Source organism: Podarcis liolepis (genome assembly GCF_965112155.1).
Source record: "Podarcis liolepis genome assembly, chromosome: 14".
In the NCBI taxonomy this organism is placed as follows: Eukaryota; Metazoa; Chordata; class Lepidosauria; order Squamata; family Lacertidae; genus Podarcis; species Podarcis liolepis.
Genome location: NC_139569.1, coordinates 8,205,101 through 8,230,069, shown reverse-complemented (window position 1 = coordinate 8,230,069; position 24,969 = coordinate 8,205,101). Strand labels below are relative to the sequence as shown.

At 46.8% G+C, this 24,969-nt stretch overlaps 1 protein-coding gene across 3 annotated transcripts in view; it reads left to right on the top strand.

Annotated features, from left to right (window-relative positions):
* The window catches only part of CACNA1H (calcium voltage-gated channel subunit alpha1 H), a 371,014-nt gene that overhangs the window by 186,715 nt on the left and 159,330 nt on the right, over positions 1-24,969 (top strand). For all 3 annotated transcript variants that reach the window (XM_083474111.1, XM_083474110.1, XM_083474109.1), the window contains exons 3-5: positions 11,276-11,387; positions 15,646-15,779; positions 20,366-20,463. In XM_083474111.1, coding sequence (XP_083330237.1) covers positions 11,276-11,387; positions 15,646-15,779; positions 20,366-20,463 — 344 coding nt within the window. The remainder of the gene's footprint in view (positions 1-11,275; positions 11,388-15,645; positions 15,780-20,365; positions 20,464-24,969) is intronic.

Sequence of the window (24,969 nt, the reverse complement as noted above, 5' to 3'; positions counted from 1 at the left end):
CCCTTCTTGCAACCTGGGACCAGTTAACCCACATCACTCGAGCACTTTGATCAGCAGAGCTGGCACTATTACAGGCTCCACGTAATGCCTGTTCCACATTTGTAAGAACTCGATTGTTCAGTGTGGCAATGTCTGCTCTTTGGAAGTCCCTGCCTATTGATCTCAAGCAAGTGCCTCCGCTCTGCTCTTTTCAGCACCTGCTAAAAGCATTCTTGTTCAGAGAAGTCTATCTGGATGCTTTGAAAGTGGAGGTCATTTAAATCTGTTTTCCCTTTGGTATGTTTTGAAGTATGGTTGTGTTTTTCTCTCGATTCTATTGTCTTATCTTTTTGTAAATCTCTTTGAGAGTTTGTTTTAATAAATAAACATCAACAAACAAACAAAAACAACATAAATTGGCAGCACATTCAAGACACACAGAGCACAAACTTCCTTTTCACGAAGCATAATTAACTTATGCCAATAATTGCCCCAAACTCCTGTAACAACCCCTTGGTGTTGATGGGTTTTGACCAAGGAGCTAGCCACATTCATGGAATCTACCGTAATTCTCTTCCTGGACACCTGCCATAATAGTTCCCTATTTATCTATTTCTAGAAATATTTCTATCCTGCTCATTCATAACGAAAATATCAAGCAGCCGCCTGTCACGAATTCATCAGGATCAGACCACGAATACACTCGCTCAACACCATAAGGCATATATATATTTGTGAAAATAATATACACAAATGCATTGTATTAGGGGGAATTGCTTGCGAGAATGGTTAGCCCATTCAAAACTGGATTTCTTAAAAAATGTGTTTATTAGGAGAAATCCTAAAATGCAAGCGAATTTGCATGAGGGTTGTTGTTTTTTTTACAAAGAAACAAAAACCGCAGATTTCCCCAGAAATGTGGAGGGCTTAATTTAAGATCGGAAGAATGAGAAACAGGGAGGACTGAAATTGAGAGAGCCGTCCATTCCTAAGCAGAACCACATGTCCAGATTGCGGACTGCCTTCATCCAGAGCCTGCCAGCCTTCTTCTGAGCTTTCATCAAACTGCCATTCCAAATTCTTTGGCAGGGCAAGGGACTTAATCCGTTACATAAGGATGCGCTTGGCAACGGGGAGGGCTGCCTTTGCAGCGCAGGGAAGGGAGAAGGCCGGCCGCTCAGGGTATTGAAGCGCATTCCGGATCGCCGGCATTGACCTAGTTTGTCGCCAGTGACAAATTGTGACAATCAATGTAATTGTGAGCATTATTGCATTCTCTGGAAACCGATCCCATCATTAAGACAAATGAGTCCAGGAATGCTGAGTCATGTCACACTTTCGGAACTGCAGCAAGCCGGTTCATTGGAGAGGATTGGGGAGTGGGGGGGGGAGAGAGAGAGAAATAGAAGAATGGCATCATCACTGCCATCATCAGGGCCCCGATCCTGCCCAGCCCAAAAGTCACCTTATAATTACTTGGAACGCAGCATCTCTAGGAATTGCTTGGAAGCTTGAAGAATCAGGCTCTTTCCCTTTCTCTTGTTTAGCGTAATTTTGATAAATCACTGGCTTTCATTAGATTAGGACTCTTGGGCAATACCATTGGAAGGGGTCCCCAAGGGCTGTGTAGTCCAACCCCCTATAAGGCAGGAATCACAGCTGAAGAATCCCAGGCAGATGGGTCATCCAAGCTCTGCTTAAAATCCTTAAAATAAGGAGGGTCCACCACATCCTGGGGGAGACCATTCCACTATCAAACAGCTCTTACTGTCAGAAAGTTCTTCTTGATGTTGAGTCGGAATCTCACTTATGAAGGAGCGTCTCCACCTCCATCGTTCAGCCCAGACACTGAGGTCCAGCTCTGAGGGCCTTCTGGCGGTTCCCTCCCTGCGAGAAGTAAGGTTACAGGGAACCAGGCAGAGGGCCTTCTCGGTGGTGGCACCCGCCCTGTGGATCGCCCTCCCACCAGATGCCAAAGAGATAAACAACTACCTGACATTTAGAAGACATCTGAAGGCAGCCCTGTTCAGGGGAGTTTTTAATGTGTGACATTTTAATGTATTTTTAATCTTTGTTGGAAGCCGCCCAGCCAGATGGGCAGGGTACAAATAAAATGTTGTTGTTGTTGTTGTTGTACCTTGAAGCCCTTGGTTCATGTTGTGACTTCTGGAACAGCAGAAAACAAGTTTGCCCCACTGCCCTCTTGGCTGTACGTTGAATCTGGGTTGGTTTGTTTTTTTTACCCTAACTAAACATTAGTCTCACCTCTGGATCTGAGACGGGGCAGCTGGTCCCCAAGTTGGATAGGGGTGGATCCAATGGCGTCGCAATGGGGGGATCGGTGTGCCCTGGGTTCCATGTCTGCAGGGGTGACAAAAAGTCACCCTGCAGGGGCTCGCGGCAACATGAGCAGCCATTGCACCGCCACAGCCACGTGTGGAGGATCCTCCGTTCGTGGTTTCAGCTGCGAGCAGAGGATCCTGGCGCAGATGGCAAAGTGCTAAGTACAATAGCGACACTGCACATGTGCTGTGTAGCAGTTTGCTGCCTGCGCCACTCCAGCGCCATACAGACGGTGCCGGGATCCTCTGCTTGCGGCTGTAGCAGTGACAGAGGGATCCTGGCACCGACCGTATGGCGCTGGAGTGGCGCTAGCAGCAAACCGCTATACAGTCATACCTCGGGTTACAGACACTTCAGGTTGCGTTTTTTCGGGTTGCAGACCACCGAAACCTGGAAATACCAGAATTGGTGCATGGGCAGAAGCACTAAATCACGCTTTGCACATGCGCAGAAGCGCCAAATCGCAACCCGCCCCTGTACACAGATGCACCACTGTGGGTTGCGGATGCTGCAGGTTGTAAACGTGCATCCCGCGTGGATCACGTTTGCAACCCGAGTGTCCACTGTACAGCATCGCTACGTACAGCGCATGCGTCATACGTAGCTTCGCCACACATGCACTCTACGTAGCGATGTCCGCCCCGGGTGTCACGACGCCTTCCTTCGCCCCTGGGTGGATCAACCTGATTGGGGTGGGGGAGATTGGAGCCAGGGAGTAGATGGGGGGGCTGTGCACAGACATAAAGGAATTGTGGAGAACTGGATTTAAGAAGGGGGAAATGCCCATTCCCAAGGGAGGGACACAGGTCTGGCTATCAAATACCCTCCAATATTTCTCTGATGCAAATGGGGACATCCTATTCCATAATAATATTAATAATATTAATAATAATAATTTTATTATTTATACCCTGCCCAGCTGACTAGGTTGCCCCAGCCACTCTGGGCAGCTTCCAACACATCTAAAAACATATTATCATTTTTTGTAAAATCTTTTTAATTCCGTTTTACATTCCACTTTTGAATTCAAACATTAAAGGATTCCCTGATTCCTTAGACCCTTCCCTGGTTTCCATTATCAAACTTTTCCTGCTGCATCGCATAATTTCTCTATTCTTCTTAAGATAGTCCAATTTTACCTTAGTTTTTAGTGCAATACAAGCATTACTCAAATCCTGCCAAAGTTTTTAGTTGTTTACAGTGTTCTCTTAAATAAATTGTAAAAAAAGAAATAAAAAATCCATTCCTTCTTAAAGTTTCTATCTTCCTGGTTTCTGATTTTACCGTCATTTTCGCCATTTCGGAGTACTCCATACCCTCCAACATTTCTCTGATGAAAACAATAATAATAAAAATAAATTTTTATTTATACCCCGCCCTTCCTGGTTCAAAAACCGGGTTCAGGGCAGCTAACAACAAATTTAAAACACTTAATTGTAAAAGCAGCATAAAATACAGTATAAAAACATTAATAACAATAAAATTCAAAATTCAGAAATCAATTTAGGGGAAATAAGCATTAGATAATCCCCAGGGCTAGCTGGCTGAATTGGTCCTACTTGGGCCAGCGAGGAGACTGGGGAGAATTAGCTGTGGGGTCTCAGAGTGGGTGATCTTCATAAAAGGGGAGGGGGAGGGAAGAGAAGGGAAATAAAAGATCAGGCTGAATTAAAAGTAAAGGCCAGGTGGAATAGCTCTGTCTTACAGGCCCGACGGAAGGAGGTTAAATTCTGCAGGGCCCTGGTCTCATGGGACAGAGCATTCCACCAGGTCGGAGCCATCACTGAGAAGGCCCTGGCCCTGGTAGAGGATAGTCTGACTTCCTTAGGGCCCGGGACCTCTAAACTATGGTTATTCATGGACCTTAAGGTCCTCTGCGGGGCATACCAGGAGAGGTGGTCCCGTACATATGAGGGCCCTAAGCCACAAATAAGGATGTTGTAAGGGAAAGTGGGACATTCAGGGATCAAATCAGAAACCGGGACGGCTTCTGGAAAATAGGGACACATGGAGGGTCTGCCATCATGCCCTGGTTACATAGATCAGCATCCTTCTCCTGTGCCAGCCTGTTTTAAAAAGCCTTGGTTAGGCAGCATCCTCGGTCACACTCTTGGGAACGGTAATTTAGACTTTAAAACGGGCTGCAATCTGAATGTTAAGCGTTCGCTTCCCCTCTTCCATGCTCCATTAAACATACTTTGCGAGTCCAAAAGGAGAACAAAACTCTATTTATGTTGGAGGGAGGGAGATTGGAAGCCTGTTTCACGCTGGCTCCTGCCGCCTAAGGCTGCCCCCCTCCTCCCTGAGAGCCAAATGCAGGTATTGGGCCAGGTGTGCCCCAGGTGAGTAGAGAGCAGCCCTTATTACAAGCTCATATACCTGTAGGTTTAATACTCATAAAGGAGAAAGGGATTATGCGCCTTTTGATGATGCTGTAGCGACTTAATCTTCTGTAGTGGGGAAGGAAGCTTATACTTGCGAAACCTGAGGTGCCCATTGATTGATTGCAGCTGCTGAAATGTTCCATTTTATATTTTATCTTTGTGTCAAAGCTCCCAAAGACCGTTTGAAAATAACAGTAATAATAACGAGGGGAGGCAAGAGAGGAAGACAGTTGCCTTAGGTGCTTTTAGGAAAGGAATCTGCAGCCAAGACTGAAGGCAGACAAAGGGAAGGATCTCTCTCTCTCTCTCTCTCTCTCTACATGCAGCAGTGTGGTGTAGTGGTTAGAGTGCTGGACTAGGACCTGAGAGACCAAGGTTCAAAGCCCCACTTGGATGTGAAGCTCACTGAGGCCATTCACTCAGTCACTCTCAGCCAAACCTACCGCACAGGGTTGTTGCGAGGATAAAAATGAGGCAGGGCATCTGTAGGCGTTATCAATCAATTTAAAAAATTTGACTGCCACAAGATGTGGTGATGGCTGGGCTTACGTGGTTTTACTAGTGGAATTAGACCAGGCATAGGCAAACTCGGCCCTCCAGATGTTTTGGGACTACAACTCCCATCATCCCTAGCTAACAGGACCAGTGGTCAGGGATGATGGGAACTGTAGTCCCAAAACATCTGGAGGGCCAAGTTTGGGGATGTCTGAGTTAGACAGTGAGGGAGGAGGAGGAGGAGATTGAGTGCTGTTGTGCTCAGATCCTGTTTGCTGGTTTCCCACAGGCATAGGATCATAGAGTTGCAGAGTTTTAGAGTTGGAAGGGATACCAAGGGTCATCTAGTCTCAACTAAGCCACCCAACCTCTGCTTAAAAACTTCCAAGCGAGTCCGCAACCATCCTGAGGGTGTCTGTTCCACTGTTGAACTGTTCCTGCTGTCAGAAAGATCTTCCTGATGTTTAGTTGAAATCTCCTTTCTTTAAGTTGAATCCATTGGTTTGGGTCCTACCCTCCTGAGCAGGAGAAAACAATCTTGATCCATCTTCCATGTGACAGCCCTTGAGATATCTGAAGATGGATGTCATATCTCCTCTCAGTCTCCTCTTTTCCGGTCCAAACATACCCAGCTCCTTCAACCGTCCCTCATCAGGTTTGGTTTCCAGAGCCTTGATCATTGAGAACAGAATGCTGGACCAGACGGGCCATTGGCTTGAGGCAGCAGTCTCTTCTTACGTTCTTTCTGTGGGTACAACTCAACCCAAAGACTCAAAGTTGATCAATGCTGTCCTACAGCAGTGTTCTTCAACCTTGGGGCGGCGGCGGCAGAAGCTGCTCGGGTGCCTGGGGCGGCGCACCCAGGGGCGGGGCGATCTGCCCATAGGGGCAGGGCAATGGTGGGGTGAGCTGCCTGTAGGGGCTGGTCCTCTGAGTCTGCCTGCCTCTTCCCAGTCAGCCACCCTATGGCTGGGGGGGGAGGCAGCGGCAGACAGTTTGGGAGCATGGAGCCTGAGTGCGCCCAAGTCACCCCATCACTCCCAGGAGACACACATGGCTCGGGCACGCCGCAGGCCCCGCGGTGAGTGCTGCCCGCCATTTTGTCACCGCCATCAGTGGTGACACCCAGGGTGGACCGCACCCCCCTTCCTCCGCCCCTGCCTTGGATCCCCAGACATTGCAGTATCACAACTGTCATCACCTCCAGCCAGCTTAGCCCAATGACCTGGGATGATGGGAGTTGCAGTCCCAACAGCATCTAGTGAACTGAGATCAAATAACACTGTCCTATAGTAAAGGTAAAGGGACCCCTGACCATTAGGTCCAGTCATGGCCGACTCTGGGGTTGCGGCGCTCATCTAGCTTTATTGGCCGAGGGAGCCGGTGTCCAGCTTCTGGGTCATGTGGCCAGCATGACTAAGCCGCTTCTGGTGAACCAGAGCAGCGCACGGAAATGCCGTTTACCTTCCCGCCGGAGCGGTAGCTATTAATCTACTTGCACTTTGATGTGCTTTTGAACTGCTAGGTTGGCAGGAGCAGGGACCGAGCAACAAGAGCTCACCCCGTCGCAGGGATTCGAACCGCCGACCTTCTGATCAGCAAATCCTAGGCTCTGTGGCCCTAATAAGTCTTCATTTCCACTCCCTGTCTCTGCTTCCAATCTCAGCAGAAATGCAGAGCTTCAGAATAACTTCCTCTCCTCCCCATTCAAGTCTGGCGGGGGGGAACGTTCGCCTGTGAGCCTCGCCAAAATCTATCAAGAAATAAAGCTATTGCTTCTGGGTCAGCCACCCACCCCCTGCCCTCCCCAATTCATTATTCCAGAGTGGCCCCTTGGCTGGATGCCAAAAATAACTGGAACTGTGAATCAGCTTGCACCATTCTTCATACAAACAAATAAATCACCAATGCGGAGAGTATTGTGGGATGAAAAGGAGTTGTTTATGGAAATGCAAAACCCTCCTCTCATCCAGGCTTTCCTGGTACACAACCTCCAGCTCAACAACAACTGTATTGCACAAGTTACACTGAGGTTCATAGAGGTCGGCTCCCCCTTTCCATTTGTTAAACAAAACAGCTGGATGTAATTATTGAGTATTATTTTCAGGGAGGAAAGGCTTTCAATGGCTAGTAGCCACGATGGCTATGCTCTGTTTCCACATTCAAAGGCAGTCATGCTTCAGAGTTCTTCTTCTTCTTCTTCTTCTTCTTCTTCTTCTTCTTCTTCTTCTTCTTCTTCTTCTTCTTTGGCAATCACTCATAGCTGAGTAAGATTGTCTTCCATAAATTCAGTTTTAACAGTGAGTCCATAAGTTACTGTGGAGGCCAATTCTGGATCCACACATCCTTCCACATTGGGGACATAGATTTCCGGGCAAGAGTGGATTATGGTGAGGGTTTGCCAAGTGTGCCTTCCTCTTAGCACGTTTCTCCCTTGCGTCCTGAGTTTGAGGGTCTTCAAAGCCCATGACACCTTTGGTAAAGGCTGTTCTCCAACTGGAGCACTCGCAGGCCAGTGTTTCCTGGTTGTCGGTGTTTATACTACTTTTTTTTTTATTTGCCTTGAGAGAGTCTTTGAACCTCTTTTGTTGACCACCAGCATTACGCTTTCCATTTTTAAGTTTGGAATAGAGTATACCTGAAGGAGAGTCTCCACCCTCATCATCCAACCCGGACACTGAGGTCCAGCACCGAGGGCCTTCTGGCAGTTCCCTCACTGTGAGAAATGAAGTTACAGGGAACCAGGCAGGGGGCCTTCTTGGTAGTGGAACACCCTCCCATCAGATGTCAAAGAAATAAACAACTATATGACATTTAGAAGACATCTGAAGGCAGCCCTGTTTAGGGAAGTTTTTAACGACTGATGTTTTAATGTATTTTTAACCTTCTTTTGGAAGCCGCCCAGAGTGGCTGGGGAAACCCAGCCAGATGGGTTGGGTAGAAATAATAAATTGTTGTTGTTATTGTGTTGTTGTTGCTTTGGAAGACAATAATCAGGCATCCACACAACATGACCAGTCCAGCGAAGTTAGTGCTTTGACAATGGTGATCTTTGCTTCTGAAATAAGAATTGTAAGGTCTTAGATATATAATAAATGTACCAACCAAGCAAGTACATAGATCAGCACAGGAAGACCGACCTGAAATTTTTGATTCCCAAACTGACCAAGTGTTTTCTCTGCAAGGTCAAAGGAAAATGGAAAAGCCTCCCCATTGTCTTTTCTTTTACAAATCCTGTCTTAAGGGTATGTCTGTGTTTGAATAGGGTGAGCCTGTGACCTGACTCAGGAACTAAGTATTTATCATTACTAAGTATTTATCATTACAAAAGACTGGACGCCATTGGTGGAATCTTCCGAGGAGTTGGAGATGGTGTTTATAAGTGGTCCGCGTTTCACAAGCATACCATAAGGACATTCGCAGGGAAACCAACATGCTTGTTTACAAAGCTATTGTACTACCAGCCTTCCTGTATGCTTTCTTCAGAGTAACTGCTCTTGTGCTCAGATCCTGCTCCCTGGTTTCCCACAGGCATCTAGCTGGCCACTGTGAGAATGTGATGCTGGACCAGGTGGGCCATTGGCCTGATCCAGCAGCCTCTCTTTATGTTCTTAAGTGAGATAGATTGATGCTTTTTCAAGCAAGAGCCCTGTGTCAGGGCCTTGCGCCAATGTGTTTTCCATTCAAATTTATTTTTGTTGCAAGTGAGCGGAAGCAAGTTACTAGTGCCGTATTTTTCGCTCTATAAGACGCACCAGATCACAAGATGCACCTAGTTTTTGGAGGAGGAAAACAAGAAAAAAAATATATTCTGAATTACAGAAGCCAGAACAGCAAGAGGGATCGCTGCGCAGCGAAAGCAGCAATCCCTCTTGCTGTTCTGGCTTCTGGGATAGCTGCACAGCCTGCATTCGCTCCATAAGACGCACACACATTTCCCTTTACTTTTTAGGAGGGGAAAAGTGAGTCTTATAGAGCAAAAAATACAGTACTTTCCTTGCAGCCATGTAGGAGAGTGAGTGGGAGAGCAAGCCGCAGCTCTTTTCAAGCTTTCCAGAGCTTCCCTTATTCATTCCTTGCTGATGATGATCAATCATTATTTGTCGCACCTGATGGCATCGGATTAGATTAGATTTGTTATATTTCCTTGCCACTTTTCATTCAAATGAACCCCAAAGTGTCTTATAGACACCCACTTTCCTCTCTGCCCCCCACCACCACTGGCCTATGGCCCTCAGGAGGTTGTCTAGAAGGAAATGTGGCCCTGGATCTGAAAAATGTTTCCCTAGCCCTGCTCTTGCCTATGAGGTCTGTCTTCCCTGCAAAACTCTGGTTTTTATAAAGCATTTCTCGAGTGGCAAGCGGTGTGTTTCTGCAAAAATGTGTTTCCTTGTAAACATTTCGCCGGAAGCTGATCTTGAAACATCATTGGTTCTATCAGAACGAACCCATCCTGCTGCCTTTTCCCCTTTTTCCATCCCCTGCCATTGAAAATGGCATTTAATTCATCTGAATTCTTTGAAGAAGAAGAAATGTCCTTTAACCGGCACTCTTGCATTATTTAATGCAATGTGCCCTGTGGGGATTCCTCTTTAAGTCATTTTTCCTAATTTTCTATCCTGCTGTTGCTAGCACTTAGCAAACAGGCTGGTTTTTATCCGCTGTTCCCCATTTTGTATTAGCAGAAGAATGGGGAAGTGGCTCGTTCACAATATCGTTAAACCTTCTACCAGCCTCCCACTCCATCCCACAATCATCAAATTAAGGAAGGTATGTGAAGGCTGATGAACCAGCTGTGCCACCTTCCTCCGACTCGCTTCCCACCCAACCCACTCGAAAGGAGCAAAACAACACCCTCCGTAAACAAAGTCACTTAGGTAACATAGACAGAGTCCAGAGAGAAAATAAATTCTAGTAACACTTTGCTGTAAAGGTAAAGGGACCCCTGACCATTAGGTCCAGTCGTGGCCGACTCTGGGGTTGTGGCACTCATCTCGCTTTATTGGCCGAGGGAGCCGGCATACAGCTTCCGGGTCATGTGGCCAGCATGACTTAGCCGCTTCTGGCAAACCAGAGCAGTGCATGGAAACGCCATTTACCTTCCCGACGGAAGGTATTTATCTACTTGTACTTTGACGTGCTTTCGAACTGCTAGGTTGGCAGGAGCAGGGACCGAGCAATGGGAGCTCACCCCATTGCGAGGATTCGAACCGCCGACCTTCTGATCGGCATGTCCTAGGCTCTGTGGTTTAACCCACAGCGCCACCCGCGTCCAACATTTTACTGAGGAAACTGAATAAAAGCAGTGTATAATTTGAAAAGAATGGAACAGAGAGGTTTTCTCTTTTTTTAAAAAAAAGTTCCGGCCTAGTACATAGCAGGGAAACATTCAACCAAACATACAGAGGGAAAACTCCCTCAGCAGACATCACCTCACTTTGCCTGGTGCTTGTGGAGTAATTATATAATATAATGAAACTGGCACAACGTCTGAAGCATGAAGACTCCTTCGGAATTGAGTGACACAGTTTTATTATGCGCAGGGCCAAAAATGAACATGGAGGACTCCCCTCACGTTGTACAACTTTTTGGTTAACTTAAACCGTTTACCGCCTTCTATAGGAACAGTAGACTGGGATAAGAACTTACGTTATTTGGTCGTTCTTTTGCATCTGTTGCCTAAACACCAGCTTCTAGGTTAGGGTGGGATGTTTCATTATTTATCGGCATGTTGTTGTGATGTGTTGAAACAATTTAATAAAGAAAAGGAAAAAATGCAATGGCAACAAAGCCTGTCGCTCACATCTCAGTTCATGCCCAGTCAGGTCTGGGGGTGGTTATTCATCTCTGCAGGAGCCCCTGTCTCCTGGGAACATCAAATCCTCCTTGCATCATCTCTCCTCCAGCCCCCGCATGGTTGATTGTGGTTCTTTTGTTGTTGTTCTTCTTCTTAAGGCTGGGAGAGGGGCTGTTTGATATGCAAATGCCACCCACATCCCTTCCCTTTGTTCCCTGCCACCACTTTCCTGTTGATAACGCAGCCCAAGTTGCCTTCCTTAACTCCTTGCGCCCACCTGGTTCGAGCACGTCAGCATGCTGGTCATCCTCCTGAACTGTGTCACCCTCGGGATGTTTCAGCCTTGTCAAGATGACAAATGCAAGTCTGAGAGGTGCGCCATTTTGGAGGTAAGAGAATATCATATATCTCTCTCTCTCTCTCTCTCTCTCTCTCTCTCTCTCTCTCTGTTTCCCACAGTGCCCACTGGAACTGGTAGGGCAGAAAGCAGGGAGACTGACAGTAGGTGGCGCTAGAGCCAATGACAGGCAGAGCCAATTGATTCTATTTTTTTAATCAATATTTTATTAAGTTTTAACAATAAAAAGTTCAGAAAAATACAAAGACAGAGAAAATACAAAGTTACAAAATACAAAAATACACACTTTAAACACGAAAAAAGAAAAAAAAGAGAAAAACACATATAGAAAAAGAAAAGAAAAAATTCCCTCTTTCTTAATTTCATCTTTAGTTAACTTATTTTCCTGACTTCCTCACGTCTCCCGTTCTTGTATCCCTTTTAATAATTAATTCAGCAAATTCGTGTCCTATTAGTTTATCTATTGTTAATCCAATCTTACATTTTACCTTGTTGCTAGAGCCCCTGCAATTCATTTCAATGTCATCAGCATTCAAAAATCTTACAGTACTTCTGCAAATAGGTTTTAAATTTCCTACAATCTTCTTTCACCAACTCTTCTCCCTGGTCTCGGATTCTGCCAGTCATTTCCGCCATCTCCATGTAATCTATTAGTTGCCAGAGCCAATTGATTCTAACCTTGCCTCTATCCTCCTCCCAGCTGAGTTCTACAAAGGCAGCTCTGAGGTTTCCCACAAAACATTCTGGAAGTTGCAGCTGGTTACGGGTGCTGAGAGTTAGGAGACCTCACAGAGCTATGGTTCCCAGAGTTCCCTGGGAAGAGGGTGCCAGGCCAAAATGTTTTTACTTACCCAAACATGTGGTTTTTAATCGGGGGTGGATGGGTAGTTAGCTATGTCAGTGGCCCTCATTCACTCATCCATGAAACTGGGTAAATCTTGTCCCTTTTTAATGAGTATATTGGCCTCCATTAATTGCTGCTTTTTTATGTGAATGCCTTTGTTATTTTGGGTTTTTGCTGCATAAGTGGCTTTGCAGCACTTGAGTGCAAAAATGCAACTACAAAATATAATTATGAATTGTAGTCATAGTGAGCTTATAGGTGTAGCGCAAAGTTGTGTGCCAAAACCTCACTGCCACCTCTTAACACCACCCGAGGCAGCTGCCCCTTCTTACCTAATGATAGACTCATCTCTGTGTCTGCTGGAGGATTTTGGACACTTCCAAGATGTGTTTTGGACAAGTAACAACCTTATGCCAATGACATTTCTCTATGATTTCGCAGCACCACATCAGTAGTGACTGAGGTCTGCCCACCGACTGGTATGGAACAATTTGGTGGTCCTGTTCCTCCTACCGATACCTAATAAAATTCAGCCTTTGTGTCAAGGCTGTTGGCAGAAACTTGCCATCTCTTTGCTCATAATGCATCGCCACATAACCACCCTCTGGGGAGCGTGTCGGTGCCTTGAGCTCATCTTCCGTTGCTTATCCTGCAAGCTAATGACACCCTGGAGCTTGCAGGCTGAATCTTAGCCTCTAACTCCCATTCCTCCCGAATCCTGGCAATTATTCAGTTGACAGGGACCCCAGGGAAGACCTGGTTGGAGCTTTTCAGCACAGAGCAGAAACACCCTGGCAGCAATTGGGGTGAGCAAGCGCCCTCATAGCTGTGGGCTTCCTCTGGTAGTTAATGCAATTGCCTTCAGGCCTGGCTCTGCAGAGTTCCGCTTTATGCAAACACATTTCGTAAGACAACCATACATCTCAAGGAAGCCTCTTCTGTTTAACCCAGCCGTTCCATTAAGACTATCCCATTAGAATCCCATTAGACTCCAGTTCGCTTTTGGCTGCAGGCCGGCCATTATTTATCTGCTTCTATTCCGTTTATGGATGCTGTGGGATTTAGGAGGATGGGTTTGTAAAAAAAATACTGTGTTGGGGGTGTTAATGGGATCGCCTTCTAACAAGGCTTGGGTTTTCAGTTCCCACCCTCCACAAAAGAATAAGGGGTCTGAAAGGTAAAGGTAAAGTACTCCTGATAGTTAAGTTCAGTTGCAGACGACTCTGGGGTTGCAGTACTCATCTCGCTTTATTGGCCGAGGGAGCCGGAATACAGCTTCCGGGTCATGTGGCCAGCATGGCTAAGCCGCTTCTGGCGAACCAGAGCAGCGCACGGAAACGCCGTTTACCTTCCCGCTGGAGTGGTACCTATTTATCTACTTGCACTTTGATGTGCTTTCGAACTGCTAGGTTGCCAGGAGCAGGGACCGAGCAACAGGAGCTCACCCCGTCACGGTGATTCAAACCGCCGACCTTCTGATCGGCAAGCCCTAGGCTCTGTGGTTTAGCCCACAGCGCCACCCGCATCCCTACAAAAGAATAAGAGCCTTCATAAATCAGAAAGAAGGTCCATCTAGGTTATAGCTGAGGAACCTACGTCCCGCTAGCCAGATTTCACCTGCCAAACCTCCCCATTGGCCCACAAAGCTATTTCCCCAAAGCTGCAGCCACCTGGCCTCATACCTGATGTCATCTGTGGCATCAGGTGTGCGGCAGGTAGAGCTGTACCTGCAAATGTTATCCGGGGAGCAGGGAGTTCCACCCCCCTTGGGTAGTATCGCCCCTGCCATATGCGGGGACGTTGCAAGGGGGTTTTATGGGGTGCGGTCCACCCCAGGTGTCATTCCTGGAGGGGGTGACAAAATCCCCTTGGACGGATCAGCGTGGCAGCACTCACCCCCCCTAGTGGGTAGATTTTCACAATTGGTGTGATCGTCGTTGCTAAAATCTGCCCCCTGATTGCGCAAATATGCCTAGCAATCAGCCTGGCACCCCCCTGGTGGGCAGTTTAATGAGATCGGCGGTTGAATTTTCACAATCAGCAAGCAGTGCTCGCACCCCAGGCTGGCAGTGCTGCACACCAGGAATATTTGCACAATCAGTGGGCGGGTTTTCATGACGGCGATTGCGCCAATTGCGGAAATCCACTTACTGGGGATGCGAAACTCTGGCCACCGATCGCATAAAGCTTATCAACTCTAGGGTACCCTTCCTTTAAAAAGTTCAACAACTCTGGGCAACGTTCCCCAAAATTGCAATGTTGGGGGTTTGACAAAAAAAAAAATTCACACCAGGTACCACCTGACCTTGCTATGCCTCTGGCCATATGACTCTTTAACCCTGATGTCAGATGATTGGCAGGTGGCGATTTCATCAGACCTACTGTTGTTCTATTAGAGTTGAAAACAGTCTTCATTTTGGTTAGTTTAAGTTAATGGTATATTAGTGGCAATAATAAAAACAGGAGAATCATTTCCCTCCGTAGTTATTTGCTCAATTAGTTCTTTGCTGATATTCGCAATTGCATAAAAGTTTTGTCTTCTCCTTTCCCCCCTTCTCAGATAAAACCAATCTATATTTTTGTTGTTCTTTTGGGTTGGGTTGCAACACTAGGAAACACCCAGCTGCAAAGAAAAAAAAGCAGCCTCTGGAATTATTGCCAGATTCTGAATTTCTGTGAAATTATCTTTGCTCCCTGGGAACAGACTCTCCTCATTTACAAAGCCATGTGACACTCCTCCCAAAACTACTCAGTTCCAACACAGGAATGTTCTTTTTTATCTTCACGAGATATGAAAGTATTTCTTCACCTATTTTACTTTTCAGTAACATTTATATTGGGGACGCGGGTGGCGCTGTGGGTTAAACCACAGAGCCTAAGACTTGCCGATCAGAAGGTCGGCGGTTCAAATCCCCGCGACGAGGTGAGCTCCCGTTGTTCGGTCCCTGCTCCTGCCAACCTAGCAGTTCGAAAGCACGTCAAAGTGCAAGTAGATAAATAGGTACCGTTCTGGCGGGAAGGTAAACGGCGTTTTGTGCACTGCTCTGGTTCGCCAGAAGCAGCTTAGTCATGCTGGCCACATGACCCGGAAGCTGTATGCCGGCTCCCTCGGCCAATAAAGTGAGATGAGCACCGCAACCCCAGAGTCGGCCACGACTGGACCTAATGGTCAGGGGTCCTTTTTAACATTTATATTGCACCTTTCCTTAAAGGAACTTGTAGTGGCATGCATAGTTCTCCTCCCCCCCTTTCCATTTTATGCTCACAACAACCTTGTGCAGTAGGCCAGTCTGTGTGACACTCTGACTGGCTCCCAAGGGAAGATTTGAACCCCAGTCTCTCCCAGATGCTAGTCCAGCACTCGATTTGCTACACTAAATGACAGGGATGCACTATGGGACTAACAGCGGCTTCTTATTGTTTTCCTCTATCTTTTCCACTCCAGGCGTTTGATCATTTCATCTTTGCCTTCTTCGCTGTGGAGATGGTCATCAAAATGATAGCTCTGGGAATCTTCGGGCAGAAGTGTTACCTAGGAGACACGTGGAATCGCCTGGACTTCTTTATCGTAATTGCGGGGTCAGTAGACAAATTGCTCATCAATCAGTGTTGTGGGCTGGAAGAGAAAGTGGTGTAAAACTTGTATCTATAGGAGGGGGGGCATGATTTAAAAGCCCATCAATTTTGCTTGCTTGTCTCAGGGCCTAAGCAGAAATTACTTTAACCGGGTAGCAAGATGCTGCTTCTGTTGCGGGTGTTTCTGTGTACTTCCGGCTGATGCAATGCTCAGCTATATTCTCTGCTGTTTTCTGAAACCCTGGAGAGTGACTGGCAGCCAGAGTATAAGCCTATGCTCTTGAGGATCCACCCTGCTTTAAGTCCTATCGTTTCTGAGAAAGGGTGGCAAATATTAAAAATGAGTCAAGCGCTCTCTTAATCACTGCACCACGCTGGTTCAAAGATCTAAAACGTATGAGCATCCAAATTAAAATGTCAATTTGTTTGTTTGTTTTTAAGCATCCACAAAGCTCAGGCAACTATGGGATGAAATGATTGGCATGTTTTCCCTGTCCTTCTTAAGTTTTACTCTCTGCCGCCCCCGCCACCCTGTCCTCTAAAACGTCAGTCACCCCCTTGATAATGGAGCTATTTTAGTCCCCAGAGGGATAAGGAAGTGAGTGTTGAATGTGCAGGACCCAATTTTACCCTTTTGGTGTCCTCGAGTCAGTTAATAGAGCGACGAGTGCTTGTGGTATCAGGCAAAAGGCTGCAGTAACCAGGGCAGTTCTGATGCAAACAGAGGCTCAAACTGGCGTGAAAGGATGGAACTGGATATTTTCTGCCCAGCACCTCTGTGTGGAGTAGACAGCTAAGTGTTCCCCGTAAGCAAGACACAGGCAGCCTTATCAGATAAACTTCCTCTGACTTTGATCATCGGGACAGCTAAAAGCAGGCAGTGTGTTCGCCCAGCCTGGTATCAAAGGTCAAATCTGCATATCCTTCATTTTCTAGACAGCTTTTAATTAAATCTCTATGCTGCCCTTCCTCCCGTAAGAACGTAAGAAGACGTTGCTGGGATAGGCCAAGGACCTATCTGGTCCAGAACAATGGTCAACAATATGCCCCTCTGCAAAGCCCACAAGCAAGATCCAAGCGGAAGATTGCTCTCCCCTACTATGGTTTCTGGGACACGTGTGGTGCTGTGGGTTAAACCACAGAGCCTAGGGCTTGCCCATCAGAAGGTTGGTGGTTCGAATCCCCACAACAGGGTGAGCTCCGGTTGCTTGGTCCCTGCTCCTTCCAGCCTAGCAGTTTGAAAGCACAAAGTGCAAGTAGATAAATAGGTACTGCTCCGGCGGGAAGGTAAACGGCGTTTCCGTTCACTGCTCTGGTTTGCCAGAAGTCATGCTGGCCACATGATCCAGAAGCTGTACGCTGGCTTCCTCGGCCAGTAAAGCGAGATGAGCGCCGCAACCCCAGAGTTGGTCACGACTGGACCTAATGGTCAGGGGTCCCTTTACCTTTGCCTTTACCTTTACTATGGTTTCCAACAATGGATATTCAAAAGCCCTACTGCCTCTTAGTGGTCGAGAGCAGCGTAGTGGTTAAGAGCGGTGGACTCCTAATCTGATGGACCGGGTTCACTTCCCCGCTCCTCCACATGCAGCTGCTGGGTGACCTTGGGCTAGTCAAACTTTTCTGAGGTTTCTCAGCCTCACTCACCTCACAGATTGTTTGTTGTGGGGGAGGAAGGTAAAAGGAGATTGTTAGCTGCTTTGAGATTCCTTAGGGTAGTGAAAAAGTGGGATATCAAATCCAAACTCCTCCTCCTCCTCCTCCTCCTCTTCCTCTTCTTCTTCTTTTTCTTAACAGCAGAGGCAGACCACGGACCTCTTGGCTAGTAGCCATCAATAACCCTCTCCTCCATGAATTTGTCTAATCCTCTTTAAAGCCATTAAGTTGGTGGTCATTGCTGCCTCCTGTTGGAGGGAGTTCCATGGTTTAACTATGTGTAGAGTGAAGAAGCGCTGTGCTTTGTCTAATAATAATAATAATAATAATAATAATAATAATAATAACAATAATTTTTTGCCACCCATCTGATTGAGTTTCTCCAGCCACTCTTGGCAGCTTCCAGAAAAAAATTAGAAACACAATAAAGCATCAAACATTAAAAACCTCCAATATTCAGCTTCATTGGGCATCCATTATATAGGTATTACCCATGCTCACTAGAAAAGAAGTGGGGAGACTTTTTGCAGCTTGGGGGCCACATTCCCTTCAGTGGGGGGGCCACACTCCTGTGACGTGCAGGGCCAGAAGTGAAAGCGAGCAGAGGAACAAGTGATTACCTTTGTACGGTGGGGAAAGGTTTCTGCTTACGCACTCAGCTCTCGATCCAAGAAGAGACATTCTCAGAGTTCAGGACCACATTCCAGCCAAGCAAAAACACAGAGCTGGTGAGGGATGGGGCCTGAGGAGAGGGGGTTTAGCTAGGGGTGGGGACGGTCCAGAGAGCCAGAGGCAAAGGCCTAGGTAGGGTTGCCAGGCCAGGAGCATCACAGACCCAGAGATTTCAAAACCCAAACCCAAGACCCCAGGATGGCATTAGGCGTTGTCTGTGCTCCCTGAGACCACTGAGCCCTGGAGATGGAGGTTAATTGGGAGAGCGGCAGAAGCAAAGAGCTAATTCCTAGGTGCTGAGGCCCCTTTGTTCCCCCAGTAAAATATTGTAGTGGGCTGGGGGCCCCAAAGATTATAGGCATTGCCATTCGGATGTTGTGTGCATGCCGCATTTCGTAATTGACTATGTGAGGAAGGGTCCTCCCCCTATATATTTTTTCAAGTTGGCGCGCTGGGTGGAGGACAGACCCTACCCCCATCCCCGAGAGTGTTTTGCAGTAATTTGCAGCCAGATCTTGAGAAGCTGCAGCTTGCAAGCTGCATGCCCAGTCTCCTCAATAATCATCGTAATCATTCAGCATATTATTATTAAGGGATTCCCACCCACCTGGAGATTCAAGCACGCACCCATCCTGTCACATGGAGGGGGCCAGGCAAGCCTAGAGGCTTCAGGTCATTCCTGGAGGTTCTGGCAGCCCCAGGGCTAGATGGCTGAATTTGGCCCCCAATCCTGAGGCTCCACACTTCCGCATGAGAGGGCTGGCCAAATAAAGAGATGATAAACAGATAAATAGCTGCATCCATTTACGGTGGAAGCTGTAATAAACTGGGACTGTCGCCAGGCAGCTCTTCAGGATCCTACGATGTTTGCACAATGGTTTTAGACAATAGCTTGTATTATTCCTGGAAAGCCGACTCGGTTCACACACCTGGCTCTTGGCTCCCGGCCTGTTCGCTCCAACTGGCAGGTGGAAATTGGTGTTTGCGATATATATTTCCTTGCTAGGTGGCCCTTGAATCAGCTCCAGTTGTTTCTCTCGTGTTCTGCAGCGTGGCAGCGGCAAAATAAATCCCAGGCGCTTGGTTTCAAAACGCTGAATGCAGATGTGGCAGGATTATCCGGAAAGCATATTACGCCATCGCATGGAAGCCAAAAAGCCCTGGAAAACACCCCACAAGACCTGTGATTCCATTCCAGAGAATGCTTTCTTTGGTATATATCCCCACTGCTAGAAAATGGACAGAAATTGCTACTGATGAATGCATTTTTTTCCTCAGGCCATATTCTGATCCTAAGGACATCTATGGTTCTTCTCTTCCCCATTTTATCCTCACAACCACCTCATTGGTTAAGCCAGGAGAGGCAGTGACTGGTCCAAAAGGTCACATCCAGTGACCCTCATGGCCAAGTGGGAAATTTGAACCCTGGTCTCCTAGGACCTACTTCAGTACTCTAACCACTGCACCATGCTTGAAAGGTGATTGAGGGTGATGTGAGTGCGTTTTTCTTTCCATGAAACATTTCTGCAGCCTCCCCAGGCGGCGTAACTGAAATGCTTCATCGGAGGAGTTACTGTATGGCATCATCCTCTGAGCTTTCAATTGACAAATTAAACTATTTCCACATAAATCATCATAAGATCTAAAATAAAGGACAAAAAATAACAACCCCAACAGCAACAACACCTCTCCCCCCAAAAACCCCTCAATCCCACAGCCCAAGAGTCTGTTCAGCAGCCTCAGCTTTTGTAGCTGGAGTCAGTCCGGGCTCCGCCCTCCCAAACCAGATGGGAAAAGGCCTACAGGGCAGAGAACAGATCTTCCAGGACTCACAGCCAAGTGAATGGAACTACATGGGCTAATCTACATTACTAATCTAATTGTCAGTTTCCCCTTGACACCAAAAGGCTCAAGTTGTGTTTTGTTTTTCATCTAATTTTCATTAATGATATTTTATTGAATGTAGCCAAGCGTTTATGCGGAGGTGGGTGCTTACTTAGAATTAAGTGTCCATTGTGTCCAATGGAAATTCTTCTGTTATAAAGAAGCATCCATTTCCGCAGTGGTTCTCAACCTGTGGGTCCCCAGATGTTGTTGGACTACAACTCCCATCATCCCTGCTAGCTAGGGGTGATGGGAGTTGTAGTTCAACAACATCTGGGGACCCACATGTTGAGAAAGGCTGGTTTAGAGGATGTTTGAGAACTTCATTCTCACCTGTATATCTCTCTCTCTCTCTGTGTCTCTCTCTTTCTCTCCAGCATGATGGAATATTCCTTGGATGGACACAACGTCAGCTTATCTGCCATCCGTACTGTCCGTGTACTCAGGCCTTTACGAGCCATTAACAGGGTGCCAAGTAAGTCCATTGCGCCATTTGCTTCGCTTTCCCCCCTGCTCTCCAATGAGATGAAGAAAATTAACACCAGGATCCAAGTCTTCTAACTGGGTCTCTCTTTTCCCTTGTTCCTTGATCACTTGGCTGAAGGCAAAACAAAAATTAAGAATGCAAGCAGAGCCCTGCTGGTTGAGGCCAGTGGCCCATAAGATCCAGTATTCCTGTTCTCACAGTGGTGACGCCCATATGCAGGAACTGAGCACAACAGCAGTGCTCTCGCAACCTTGTGATTCCCATAAACTGGTCTATACAGGCAGGCTGCTTCCCAAAGTGGAGGCAAAACATAGCTATTTGGGCTAGCAGCCCTTGATAGCCCTCTCTGCCATGAATTCCCCAAATCTTTTAAAGACTTCCAATTTTGGTGGACGTTGCTGCCTCCTGTGGCAGGGAGTTCCATAGCCCAACTACACTCAGTGTCTTTTGTCTGTCCTGAATCTTCAGGCGTTCATAGAATCATGGAGTTGGAAGGGATTTCAAGAATCACCTAGTCCCATCCCCAGCAATGCAGGAATCAGCTTAATTGGATGTCCCCAAATCCCGGTGTTATGAGAGAGGGAGAGAAACCATCTCCCTGTCCATTTTCTGCACCCTGTGACTTATTTAAACACCTCTGTCACATCCTCCCCTTACAAGCAAGCAAAATGTACCTATGGGACCCTCATACCTACAGGACTGCTTCTCCCGGTATGCCCCACGGAGGACCTTAAGGTCCATATATAGCAACACCCTAGAGGTCCCGGGCCCTAAGGAAGCCAGATTAGCCTCAACCAGAGCCAGGGCCTTCTCAACACTGGCTCCGGCCTGGTGGAACACTCTGTCTCATGAGACCAGGGCCCTGCGGGATCTAATTTCTTTCTGTGGGGCCTGTAAGAGAGAGTTGTTCTGCCTGGCCTTCATCTTGGAATCAATTTGATTCCCTTCCCCTCTTCTTTTTTCCTTTCTCCTCCTGTGATGGAATTCCTATTTGGGGACTTCCCTGGCTTTTTTCTGGCCCATGTAGGACCAGTCCAGATAGTTAGCCTTGGTGAAGACTTGACGTTTTCATCCCCCAAAAAAGTTTTCCCATTGAAATGAGGCTGTATTTTAATGTTTTAATGTTGTATTTTAATCAATTGTTTTAAAGTTGTATTTCAATCAATTTGTTTTTATATCGAGTGTTAGCCGCCCTATTATTATTATTATTATTATTATTATTATTATTATTATTATTAAAATAGGTAATTGCATAGAGTGGCCAGTCATTTTAATGTTACTTTTGTACTGCTTTAAATGTTTTTTTTATCACTGTACACTGCCCTGATATTGTATGAGAGTGGCCTTTGATACCATCGACCATTACATCCTTCTGGACCGTCTAAAGGGGCTGGGAGCTGGGGGCACTGTTATACAGTGGTTTCGCTCCTTCCTCCTGGGCCGTGTCCAGAAAGTGGTGGGGGGGGATGAGTGTTCAGACCCCTGGGCTCTCACTTGTGGGGTGCCTCAGGGTTCCCTCCTCTCCCCCATGCTTTTTAACATCTACAAGAAACCACTGGGAGAGATCATCAGGGAGTTTGGGCTGGGTGTTCATCAGTATGCAGATGATACCCAGCTCTACCTCTCTTTCATATCTGAACCAGTGAAGGCGGTGAAGGTCCTGCGTGAGTGTCTGGAGGCGGTTGGAGGATGGATGGGGGCTAACAGATTGAGGTTGAATCCTTATTGTGAGCCAGGTTGCACAGTGTTGTCTACCCCAGATTGAGGTTGAATCCTGACAAGACAGAAGTACTGCTCTTGAGGGATAGGGGGTAGGCGGGTATGGAGGACTCCCTGGTCCTGAATGGGGTAACTATCCCCCTGAAGGACCAGGTGCGCAGCCTGGAAGTCATTTTGGACTCACAGCTGTCCATGGAGGTGCAGGTCAATTCTGCGTCAAGGGTGGGTTAGGCTGAGACAAGAGTGGCAGACCTCAAAGTCACCCACTGGTCTTCATCACAGAATAGGGATTTGAACTGTGTCAAGCTAACTGTTTTGTGGTATGGTAGTGTTTCTTCCAACCTGGTGCTCTGCGGAAAATGCTGGAGTTCAAACCCGTCATCCTTGACCATTGACCACACTGGTTGGGGCTGATGGGAGTTGCAATCCACCTGGAGGGCACCAGCTTGGGGAATGCTGCTATACTGTCTTAATCAATAGGGGTGAGACTTCTTAAATCTAGCAGCTAAAGAGTGGGTGATTTGCGCCAGCCTTCCCCAACCCAGTGCCCCCTCCCCAGCTGTCACTGGACTACAAGTCACATCATTCCTGGTCATTGGACATGCTGACTGGGAGTTGTAGTCCAGCAATATTTGGAGGGCACCAGGCTGGCCAAAGCTGGTCTGTGCTAATTAGAGGGGGGGCAATGAGCGCATGTAGGAAACTTTGGATGGTTTTTAGACCTCTCTGCAGACTAAATGTTGCATTATGAGGGGGTTGGACTAGATGACTCCCTTCCAGCTCTACAAGTCTATAATTCAATTCTAGTCTGCTTGCTGGCCCTGAATGGCACCTGGGTACTTTCTTCCAGCTTCCTTTATTTATTTGTCTCTGGGTTAACATTGGGGGAATTTTTTTAGCAACCTTAATATTTGTTTCTCGCTGTTATGTATTATTCTTCTGCAGGGGACAAGGCTGGGGGAGTGAGGGAGAGAGACAGCCCCCAGTAAAAACAAAAAATACTAAAAAGCAGCTTAAGAACATGAAGCCCAGGCTATAGGTCAGTCCTACTCAGAGTAGTTCCATTAAATATAATGGACATCATGTAGAGTTGCCATATTGTGAAAAGCAAAAAAAGAGGACACATTTGCCGACTTCTACTTTTAACTATGGACTCTACCCATGAAAAGGAGGACGTGTCCTGGGAAAAGAGGACATATGGCAACCCTACGAGGGCTTACCCAAGTCTTTGTGTGTCAATGCAAGCACCTTGAATTTGACTTGGAAGCACCAGCACAGGCCTCAGAGAACTGGTGTAAGTTGTGCCCACCAGGGTCTGCATTCTGCAGACATTGCAGCTTCTGAACAGTCTTCAAGGGCAGCCCCACATAGAGTGCATTACAGTAGCCATGCGCACAGCAGTGTGCACTCACCCACACCATTGGAGTTTGTATATCTGAAGTTTCAGCATTCCTGCATTCCCAAGGCTATTGCCAGCTCAGCCTCTGTGTTTGCAGGGAAATGTTGACGCGGCAGTGGGGGCATCAACGGCAAAGACGAACCAAACAGGGTCTGTCTGCTCTCGGAGATTTGAGTGGGCCTTAAGCCCCTTCTATGATCTGCTTCAGCTGCACCTGTCTTCAATCCAATTTGGAAGATAAGCCCACCAGTTGAATTCATTTCCTGGTAGCGATGGCACGCTGCCGAGTGATCCTTTCCCGATATGCTAATATCTTCTCTGAGCTCTTTTATCGCTTTTGGGTGGAAGCCTTCATCTGCCAAGAGCTCGTGTAATTGCAGAAAAATAATCAGGGGCCCGTAAGAAATGATTTTGCCTGCTCTTTCACTTTGTTTCAAAAAGGTATTAAATTGTCTGGGGCTCCCAGTAGTAGCCATCTACCTGTAAAGCTTTGATGGTGAAGAATACATAGGGACTGGAAGCTAATTCCAGTGTGCCCAGTACTGCTGAGGGTTAGACTCCATGTGGATAGTGGAAATATTTTGAAGGGCCTTTTCTAGTCCAAAGCAAGGTAATTCAGCACCCTGGTCAGCTCCCAGAGGACTGCTCTAGCGAACCTGGGAAGATGTTGTCCCAGCAAAGGCTTGGGGTCACTTGAAGCTTTTAAAAAGTTCTCAGGGCTTCACTCTGCTGTGACTCCACCCCTTAGTAAAGCTATTTGCATATTGGAGGGGCCTATTCTGCAGCCACAAAGAGCAGCATACAAAGGAAATTTTAAATTACAAGTGGGATTGCAGCACAAATACTTCCGAACACTTTTATGGATTCCTTTTTAACTTTTTTTTCCCACCAATAAAACTAATGTACATTGGTACCTTGGTTCTCAGACTTGATCCGTTCTGGTAGTCCGTTCCAAAACCAAAGCATTCCAAAACCAAGGCGCGCTTTGCCATAGAAAGTAATGCAAAATGGATTAATCCGTTCCAGACTTTTAAAAACAACTCCTAAACCAGCAATTTAACATGAATTTTATTAACTAACAAGACCACTGATCCATAAAATAAAAGCAATAAACAATGTACTGCAGTCACACAATCAATCAATCAGTAGCTCAGGCACCCCCAAACTCAGCCCTCCAGATGTTATGGGACTACAATTCCCATCATCCTTGACCACTGGTCCTGTTAGCTAGGGATGATGGGAGTTGTAGTCCCAAAACATCTGGAGGGTCGAGTTTGGGGATGCCTGTAGTAGCTGAACTGGGTTCCACACAGTCACAAAAACAAAATGAAAAGAACCCCAAAAACAAAAGGGCAAAATAAATAGCAAAACCAGAC